Genomic DNA, 10,606 nt, shown 5'->3' with positions numbered 1-10,606 from the left:
TATGTTACATGCATAGGGTAGGCTACACAAGGCATATGAAATGCTTGCTCATTGCAACCAGGTATAAAAAAGAACACTATAGGCAATTGCAATACATTACATTTTACATTACATTTTATTGAATTCATTTAAAACGCTTTTATCTAATGCGACATACAAATAGTGCATAGGCCCAAAGATCAGAAGTGCATCTAACAGCAATAAATCATCACTATAGACACATAGGCTAATGGTGTCTCTGCAGATCTGTAAGCCTTATTTCTATGTTTAGACCACAGTATGAAGCCAAGAGCAGCATCGACCCGTGTAGACGTTATCAATGTTGTACTCTGCAGGTGTCTGGACTGATTTTAGTTGTAATCATAGACTATAGCGCCATCTGTAGGCCAGATCAAATTCTGCAGATCTGGCATCATCAAACAGTGGGGCCTGTGTGATGGCAGCGGAGGGTTCTGTCATAGGGAGCGTGCGGATCCAAGGTTACCCGCCAGCGTGTCAGCTGGACCCGTTAACGTCTGACCCGGAAACATCACCAACATCAACACGTCTCTCTTTGGTCTAGACCCATGGGTTGCCATAGCCATGCTCTTAGTCTAACAACCCCGTTACTGAAACAGTAAGTTTAAGAATAATGTAGCTGACAATATCTGTCAGTATCCTCCCCATTTAATTATGATGATAATCTACTTCATCTTCTTCATAATCACCACGCATCATAGGAAGTACTGTACACGATGTTACATATGCATTTGAACGTTAGCTAAATTAATGACCACCATTATTAGTATCATTATCAACAGAGGCAATGTTAAACAATGGTACTATTGCATAACTTTATTATGTTATCATTAAATAACTTAATTCCATCGATGTTCCATTGTCGGTTTTCGATTGCTCTTTCCAAACTCGACCCCACCGGAAGCACTAACAATTTCGCGCCAAACCTACCAACAGGGAAGTAAACACAGCAGCTGTTTGGTGTTGTAAACAAATGTCGTTCGTAATAGTGATTGCATTTTTGAGATAAAGGTTTACATGGAAACACAGTCGTATGTGCCCATTCCTCCAGGGGTGGGAATGGAGGAGAACTTCTTTTCCCTGGACGACATTTTGCTGTCTCACGAAAGACTGGCTAGCAGAACAGAGTGCTCTTTCCCCCGACTTGGATTTTTAGAGAAGTCAAGCGATACTCGGGACATTCCGGAGGTTAGTAAACGCAGCTAGGAAGCACGCCAACGCCGTGGTGTAGCTACAGTATTGTTCTCAAGATATTAACTAAGCATACTACACCTTTATCCCCGTGTTCTCGCTTTACTTTAAAGTAGGGTGAATTCGGGTAATATGGGAAATTGTTCTTACCCTTTCTGTGACACCACATTACATAGGGTGAACAGATTTTATTCTGAGAAAAAGAGGACACTTCTACAGACATCCCAACTTGCAGAGACTCATTTCCGGGAGGTGGCTTCTCGACCCCCCCCCCCCCCCACACACACACACACACACACAAAAATGACACAAATTATATAGGCTATATGATCATTTATTTATTGAACCGTAACAAAATTGCAAAGTGCAAATGTAAAACAAACTTTTTTTGTGGCATTTAGTCCAGTGCTTCTGTGGCTTTCAGTGGTTGTTTAATGTGTCTTGTCCATATATTAAAGCAATAATGATGAATTCAAAATACTAAATACTAAATTCTTTATATGGCCACATATTAAAACAATAAAATTAAGACACTTCAGTCCTCCTCATATATTAAAGAAATAATGGTAACAAATGTGTCACGGTGCTCAGTGTTGCCAGATTGGAAATGGTGTTGTACCAAAGGCGCAAAATGATCGTATTTGAAGAATAATTATCGTGCATCTGGCAACACTGAGAAGACGGTCGACCAATGGCAGTTCTCTCTACAGTCAGAGCTCACGCAAGATACCCTTTCCAAAACTTGTGAGGGCGCAATAACTATTTTGTGAAAGACCCAGAGAAACACAAATATCCGACAAGGCAAAATCCCGGACGACTTTGGAATCCCTGCCGGAAGCATTTTTTAGGTCTCGAAAAGAGGACATGTCCGGGTAAAAGAGGACATCTGGTCACCATACATTACATTTCATGACATTTATTCATTTGGCAGACACTTTTATCCAAAGCGACTTCCAAGATTGAGCTTTACAAAAAAGTGTATAGGTCAATGATCATAAACAACAAGATAGCCCCAAAAACATTGCGGGTAGCAAAAACATGAAGCATACATTTTGAAAAGCAAATGAGTGCCAATGGGAAGAACCAGAGGAGCATGTAGTTAAACAAATTACAATTAAACAACATGAACCACACCAATCATGTTTTGTGATTTCGGTCAGATAACATCCATGCTAAACCTATAGTCACAAGTTCTGTGGACTAGACATTGTCATAGGAGGGAAGAAAATGCTGTGGAGTTTAAGTGTCCCACATTACCCAATGTCCCAGATTACCCGAATTCACCCTATGCGAGAACGGGCTTACATCGGGAGAGGATTGTAAGACTGCGATTATGTGCTTTAATTCCCTGATGAATACTGTGAACTTTACCGTTTTCCATCACACTCCATAATTTATTTTAGCAACATTCTCAGTTACACACCGTGGACGAGCACTCAGAACCGACCAAATGCTTTTTGGCACTGAAATAATTATTTCTGAAACATATATTGTTCTTACAATTAACATTATTTACATGTGACCATGCCCCCACCTGTAACTGGTGTTCCAGCAAATCAATTTAAAGAAAAACCTTCCTAATCATCTGCCCAAAATAATACCAGAGGCCTGTTCAATAAAGGCCGCTCAAAAAAGTTGGATTTAAAATCCCAAACCTGACTTGAATTAACATAAAGTCAGTCGGGCCTAAAGCTGTTCCATAAAGGACAATTATAGTTCACGCAATCCGACTAATTCAAGTAAGATTCAAGAAGTCAAGATAATTGCGCGTGCACCCTATTCTTAAGCAGCCAGAGAGCAGTGGCGGAACCAGACTTCTATATATGGGGTGTCCAAGGGGTGGCCAGGGCTACTTCAGAGGGTCCAGAGACCAAGATTGAAAATGTGTGTGTAACCTTAGCCTGGCATTGTAGGGGGTTAAATATCGTCCAAACAACCAAAACGAATTCCCCTATGGTTTAAAGGAAGATGGGAAACTGAAGTGTATTAGCATGAACCAAATAATGCCAATACAAATGGAAATGGAAATTATAGTTATTTGACTATCGGTTAAATCAGATAAAGAATGGTCAAAGTAAGTTTAAAATTACATATGGATTTAATACATTTGCAAATGAATGAAATCAATTACAAGGCAAACATGTTACAAAATGAAGGCTTTAAATCTTACCTACTCTACTATGATCATTGTAAATCAGAGAGAAAGCAAGACGTGAGCAAGGAGTAGGACAGTAGGACAAGGGAGAACTGAGGAGAAAGGTCTCAGGAGATGAAGAATCCACAGAACAAAGCATTACAATTCCCTTTATACACAAGACCAACCAATCAGACCAAATCTTCAATGGGGTGTGAGGGCCATCAAGTTTAAACCGTCCAGAAACTCCACACTTTAGCATATGAGAGGTGGGGGCAGGTTGACACCCACCCTTACAGCATCCTAAGGAGTGTCAATTATTCATATGATTTCTGATTAGAAGTAGAAATTATAATTCACTTAACCCTTGTGTTATCTTCGGGTCATTCTGACCCATCAGTCATTGTGACCCACCGTTGTGTTGGGACAACTTTACCGCATGCAAAAACAAAATGCTTTTAACCGTCGGGCTGTCTCAGACCCCCCACATCGCGAAGGTTAAAAGAAAATGCTTTTTATTTGTTTTTGTATTGGGTAAAGTTGTCCCAACACAACGATGGTTCGTTGTGAACCTTTGGGTCATGTGACCCCAAGGCAGCACAAGGGTTAAGCCTGAGTTCTTCAGAGTGGCCTAGTATGGTCCACTAAGGTTACTTTAATCAAATTCTACATTTGCGATGAATAGACTGTGTCTCTACATGGCATGTGACCGACTGCCTAGTATGTTCTGACCTGGTGCTGGTAGACAGGGTCCTTGTGAAGTCTGACCACATCCACATCCAGACTCTGACTAGCCTCGGGAAGGGAGCTGCTCTGAGGTCTTGGGGTGGTGCAAGGACTGGGGTCTATTTCCACCTGATCCTGCTTACTCAGCTTTTTGAAGAAGTCTGCTATCTCACCCTTCCTTTTCATGTTTGAAGTGAACCCTATGCTAAAACATGTAGGCATCCTGGTGGTTGGCGGAGGGGCATGGAGGGGGGTTGGGCATCCTGGTGGTTGGCGGAGGGGCATGGAGGGGGGTTGGGCATCCTGGTGGTTGGCGGAGGGGCATGGAGGGGGGTTGGGCAGAAGGGATGGAGCATTGGAAGTTAAGACCAGGTTTAGCATTTGTTCTTACTGTTACGTCTGGGTTTCACAAGAGACGGTTACTATTGTTTTTTGGGCTACCTTTCTTTTATTTGGCGTGGGCTACGGCCAAACAGTAGCCTGTGTACCGTGTGGTTAATAAACGTCAATTCGGGAACTTCATCTTATGCCTGGACGATTGTTCCTTTCTGACCTAGTCCGGTCATTACAATAGATTTCAAATGGCTAAATGAAAACATCTGTTGTTGTTTTAAAAGTGTGCTTTATAAATGAAAATAAAAAAAACAACTACATTGAATCAAGTACACAACAGTAAGACACTGTGCAATTTGCTACCAAGGTAGTGCTAAGCGCTAAACAAAAACAGAGACATTTCTCTTATCGAATCTGTTGCCAATATGCATCTGCACAGCAGAGCCATAGAAAAATGTATCTTTTTCAATGGTTCTGTGGCCCAGCAACTCAACAGTTTGTTCAGGAAGCCTCAACCCCAATGCTAAACTTTAAAACGATTACTTTAATATGATGCTCTAGTCTTCCGCCGCTGATGCTGTATCAGACGCTGGCGTAGTGATTTGTGTCTGACTGGTGAACTGTGTAAATATCCTCGATTTGAAAAAATGCGCTGCCAGATGTCAAAAGAAACAATGAATCCAAGTCTGCCGCTTGGCCATGACTACAACAGTGACCTTAGAGAACTACAACTCTGTATTAACTTGTCTAACACGCCCCCGAGCGTGGTGTACTGAGAAGGCAAGCAGTGCAGAGCGTTAAAAATAGCTATATATTTATAATAGGGATATAAAATAATATTAAATAGTTATCAAACCTTATTTAATTATTGAAAATGCTTCTTAAAGAGACACTGTCCTCTTGTGTGACGTCTTGTCCTGCTGTGTGAGGAGCAGATGGATATTACGATATCTAACTAGCTTGCCTGGTCACACCAGACATTCACACCAAAGGACATTTCAGCTTTAGTGTCAGTTAATGATCATGCTGTTCCTCACTAACCTGTCATGAGCAGCTAGCAAGACATATTTGCATACATTTACGTAATTATGTATTTTAATACATATTTTTACTTTAAAATATGCTTTACGGTGTCACACCAAAGGACAACAAAACTTAACACTTTCAGTGTGACATAAAAAGTTCCATATCAACCCTCTACAATGTGAATAAATCACACGCAAATGCGACTAAACTCAAGGTGACTAAAACATGTCTTTAATTAGCCAATGGCTAGTACATTTTCAGATTTTAGTCGCCTGTGATTGAGTTAGATGCAAAGAACGTTTAACGCGGACATCGATGCCTGCTCAGTCGTCTTTACACACCGTCTGTTAGCTGAGGGCACCCTCTGTCGCTTTCTCTCACACACGCACACTTTCTCTCACACACACGCACTCAATGTGAGAGAAAGATGCCATGTAAAGAGAATTGAAGCACTAGATCTACATTGTCTTCTTTCTTTGTTGTACCATGGATGCAAAAAAGTGAGGAGTGGAAAAGTGCAAAAGTGTCATGGAAAAGCGAAAGTTACAGAATCGTTGGCTGTCGGACTTTGATTGGGTTTTATATGATGAGGAGGAAGATGTGATGACCTGTAAGTACTGCAGTAGAAAACCTAGCTTAGCAGGTAAAACGCCTTTGTATCAGGGTCAACTGCGAAAGAGCCTTCAGTGCCCAAAGGAGAATAAAATCTCAATTGTCAACCCTGCTCCTCAGGGAACCCCTGTCCTGAATGTTAGATGTTTCCCTGTTCCAACACACCTGAATGATTGTTACCAGGCTTCTGCAGAGCTAGATAATGACCCGTTTATTTTAATGGACACATACAACTCGCCTGTTTTTATCAACTGGTGTCGCGAACAATGGCTATCAAATCGCGTTATTGCAGGCCCTTAAAATAAGTCATATTAGATCAAACGACTTGTCGACGGCAGAAATATTTTTCGCCCTACCTTCAACTAAATAAAGCTGTCTGTGGAATTGCCCATTTTTAAATCAGGAAATGGCGTCACACCGTAGGACATGGTTTTCAGTGACAAATTGTATCAAGTTCCAACACTTAAAAATATGTGGATGAAGAAAATTATTTTATTAGTTTTCAAAAATTGACACTAAAATAGGAGGATGATGAATGATGCCTCGGGTGCAGTTTTAATTGATAAGCGTTATAATTCATTACATCATGCTTGAGACAGTCACACCAACACCACAGTTACTTCCCCGATTGTCTCTGGAGGAGGGGATCCCTCAGTGAATTGCTCTTCTTACATTTTTTCTCCTCTAGTGAGTTTTTCTGGGAGTTTTTCCTTGTCTTCCTTGAGGGTTTAGGTTGGTTGGCAGTTCTATGGGCTTATGTGAAGCCACCTCTGACATTGCTTGTAAAAAGGGCTATACAAATACGTTTAGATTTGATTTGATGACCCTAGGACCATTTTGAGATTTGGCTCAAAATCTTCCTAAAACTAATCGCAACGCAGTTTTCATAACAACAGGTCCATGTAAAACGAAGGCATTTACTAATTATAATAATAGTAGTACGTTACATTTTTATAGTGCCTGTCCCGAGCTCAAGGACCCTTTTAATAGACCTTATTCACACGCTCAACTCTGAGTGGATGTTCTCCCAGTTGATTTAACTTATTCAAATCAGCTGTTCTGGCACCGAAAAGAGAGTTTCCCATTTTAGGTTAAATCAACTCAGAGCAGAGTTAGGCTCAGAGTTTGTTAAATCCGCTTTCTGGAATACCCCCCGGATGAGAATGGTGGAGATGGTCATCCACCCTTGCACTTTCTACTATTGTATGTTCTGTATTCTTGTGACTGCACACATGACAAGCTATGTAGGCTACTGTTGTGGGGTTTAATTCATATTAATACAGCTCCTCAGATCTATTCATACTTCTGCTAATTATGTGTATGTATACAAATTTTATGAAATTTAAATGTATGTGTGACAGTATAGTCGGGGTGTAACGATACACTCAGCTCACAATTTGATACGTATCACGATACTAGGTGTACGATACAATACGTATCACGATATTTTGAACAACATTTGAAATGACAGATTTATTTCCAAAACATTAAACATTTTCCATCCATCCATCATCTTCCGCTTATCCGGGGGTCGGGTCGCGGGGGCAGCAACCTAAGCAGGGAGGCCCAGACTTCCCTCTCCCCGGCCACTTCCACCAGCTCTTCCTGGGGGACCCCGAGGCGTTCCCAGACCAGCCGAGAGACATAGTCCCTCCAGCGTGTCCTGGGTCTTCCCCGGGGCCTCTTCCCAGTGGAACGGGCCCAGAACACCTCACCAGGGATGCGTCCAGGAGGCACCCTTATCAGATGCCCGAGCCACCTCAACTGGCCCCTCTCGACGCGGAGGAGCAGCGGTTCTACTCTGAGCCCCTCCCGGATGACCGAGCTTCTCACCCTATCTCTAAGGGAGAGCCCGGACACCCTGCGGAGAAAACTCATTTCGTCCGCTTGTATTCGCGATCTCGTTCTACGGTCACTACCCACAGTTCGTGACCATAGTTGAGGGTAGGAACGTAGATTGACTGGTAAATAGAGAGCTTCGCCTTTCGACTCAGCTCCTTCTTCACCACGACGGACCGACGGATTTTCAATAATACAATTTAGTGAACTCAGTTCAAGTGATTTCTGTGAATTCAGTGAATGCACGCATGAGGCAGGTTCAGAGTAGGTTGCGTGCTGGTAGCTCAACCAGTAGGATTAAACGGACATCATACTGTAAAAATATTGCCATAACTCTACGATACATATTGTACACATTTTGCAATATATTGTTCCACAATATATTGCTACACCCCTATAGTGTAACCTCTGAACAACCACATTAAAATTGTAATGAACATTCACTGTTGGAATTCATATGTATAAATAATATAATGTACCACTTTTTTGTTTTTCCAGGGAACCAAGATGGAGCTTCCATTGTGGCTGGCCCGGGGCCTGTATGAGAGGAAGAGGAGAGTGGTGTCTGTGGAGGTGCCCAAAGTGTACCGCGAGGCCTGGAGGACCGTGTTTAGCGCCGACCCCACGGTGGTGGACCTCTACAAGATGGGGCCCTACTACTACGGCCTGGGCTCCCAAATGCTGCACTTTGAAAGCCCAGAGAACACAGAGATCGCCCAGGCTGTGCTGCAGGTGGGTGTAGGGGGGTTAGGCGGGTGTAGGGGGGTTAGGCGGGTGTAGGGGGGTTAGGCGGGTGTAGGGGGGTTAGGCGGGTGTAGGGGGGTTAGGCGGGTGTAGGGGGGTTAGGCGGGTGTAGGGGGATTAGGCGGGTGTAGGGGGATTAGGCGGGTGTAGGGGGGTTAGGCGGGTGTAGGGGGGTTAGGCGGGTGTAGGGGGATTAGGCGGGTGTAGGGGGATTAGGCGGGTGTAGGGGGGTTAGGCGGGTGTAGGGGGGTTAGGGGGGTGTAGGGGGGTTAGGCGGGTGTAGGGGGGTTAGGCGGGTGTAGGGGGGTTAGGCGGGTGTAGGGGGATTAGGCGGGTGTAGGGGGATTAGGCGGGTGTAGGGGGGTTAGGCGGGTGTAGGGGGGTTAGGCGGGTGTAGGGGGGTGAAGGGGGGTTGGGGGGATAGGTGGGTGCAGGGGGGTTGGGGGGATCCAGGGGGGGTTAAAGTGGTACAGGAAAGGGGCAGAGCGATACATGGACAGTCAGAGACATAGTTGGGTGTTGTATGGGGGATAGGTAAGTGAAGTGAACCCACATAATCTCCAGGGTCAGGCATCATAATCCCGTCGTTTCTTGTTGATTCCTGTTAACTGAATCAGACAGTTTCCCCTTCATGCACCTCTGCTGAAATATGACGACCGCTGAATAGCTGGGTCTGTCTTAATTTTTCAGACAGTTATATTATTTAGCTCTACGGAAACTTCATATCCAGGTCAAGTCACTGTGATTCTGAAGACTTTCTGTGAGGTTTCTGTTTGGCAATTGTTTCCAACTTCACAATATTGGCATTATGTATCGGCCATCGGCTGCCCTTCCCTCTAAAACCAGGCGTCGGACATTGAAAACCCCATATGGGTGGAGCTCTAGTCACTAGCTTCCAAGGTTGAAGCAGTTTTTGGCCCCTATAAAACAGCTCTGAGCGTGTCCTGTGATGCTGAACTGTTGAACCCTGCCAACAGCTCAGCGTCTCCTGTTCCTCTGTGCTTGATATTCTGCAGACCTTCATTGGGCGTTTCCGGCGGACCATGGACTCTTCCCAGAATGCCTACAACGAGGACACGTCATCGCTGGTGGAGCGTCTGGACTGCCTGGAGAGGGCGCTGTTCAGGGCGGGGCAGTGCGGCCTCAACGCCTTCCAGAGCTGGGAGAGGGGCCGCAGCTCGCACCTCTCTGCCTCCAGCCTGGTGCTCAACTACCGCAAGAGGAAGATGGCAGAACTGCAGGCCTGAAGGACACACTCCCTGCCTTTTAGACCAGGGATATGCTTCAATGAGCTGTACATGCCTCCTTCCCGTCAAGCCGTCTCTGTAACAGGCTGACCCTAACGGTGCCCTGGGAAGGCCCCCAGAGAGGCCAGACACCCGGCTCCATCACAGCCTCTAACCTTCCAAACCTGGAAATATGTTATGTATGCTACATTGTTTTATGTATGCTACATTGTTTAATGGAAAGTGTTTTTCATGAAAATAAAGGTCTGGTGAATTGTATCCAGCCAAGATTGCTTTATTTAAAAAGAGAGATCTCAGAACTGAGACATTTCTCTTCTAAAAATGCTCTCAACTAATTAGCTCCAGTATCAGATGACCTGTTTGTTCACTGCACTCGCCAAATTGCCAAGTGTGTCCATTTCCACTGTACTGGGGCAGTTTGTGTGCTTGGTTAACCCTGCAGAGGGAGCTCTCCCCTGAGTTCAGACGTGCTCATCATGAGCTGGTGGTTACAGTATTTAGCATTTCCAGAATTCATTTGGTTAGTAGGTTTTGGCCATTTGTTGTTTTCATTAAAGTTAGGGTACTGTTAAGTCCTGATCCCTGATTTTCTGTTGCACTTTCCATATACACTATTTCTATGATGCTTTCGATAAGTGTCTGCTAAATGAATAAAATGTAATGTAAGTCACACCTTCGCACTTCATGCAAACGGATCATCAGTGTCATTCAGTTCTAAACAGATATCTAGTTTAGG

General features: G+C 44.0%; 1 protein-coding gene across 1 annotated transcript; it reads left to right on the top strand.

Moving 5' to 3' along the window:
* The first annotated feature begins 957 nt into the window (after positions 1-957).
* On the top strand, positions 958-10,128 carry gins3 (GINS complex subunit 3). The gene is made up of 3 exons (XM_067235208.1): positions 958-1,206; positions 8,378-8,611; positions 9,640-10,128. Exons 1-3 carry the CDS (start codon positions 1,036-1,038, stop codon positions 9,868-9,870), a joined length of 636 nt encoding a protein of 211 aa, XP_067091309.1. The 5' UTR covers positions 958-1,035; the 3' UTR covers positions 9,871-10,128.
* The last annotated feature ends 478 nt before the right edge of the window (positions 10,129-10,606 follow it).

The sequence above is a fragment of the Osmerus mordax genome, chromosome 4 (assembly GCF_038355195.1).
Source record: "Osmerus mordax isolate fOsmMor3 chromosome 4, fOsmMor3.pri, whole genome shotgun sequence".
NCBI lineage: Eukaryota > Metazoa > Chordata > Actinopteri > Osmeriformes > Osmeridae > Osmerus > Osmerus mordax.
Note: the sequence above shows the minus strand (reverse complement) of the source record. Positions and strands in the feature narration are given on the sequence as shown.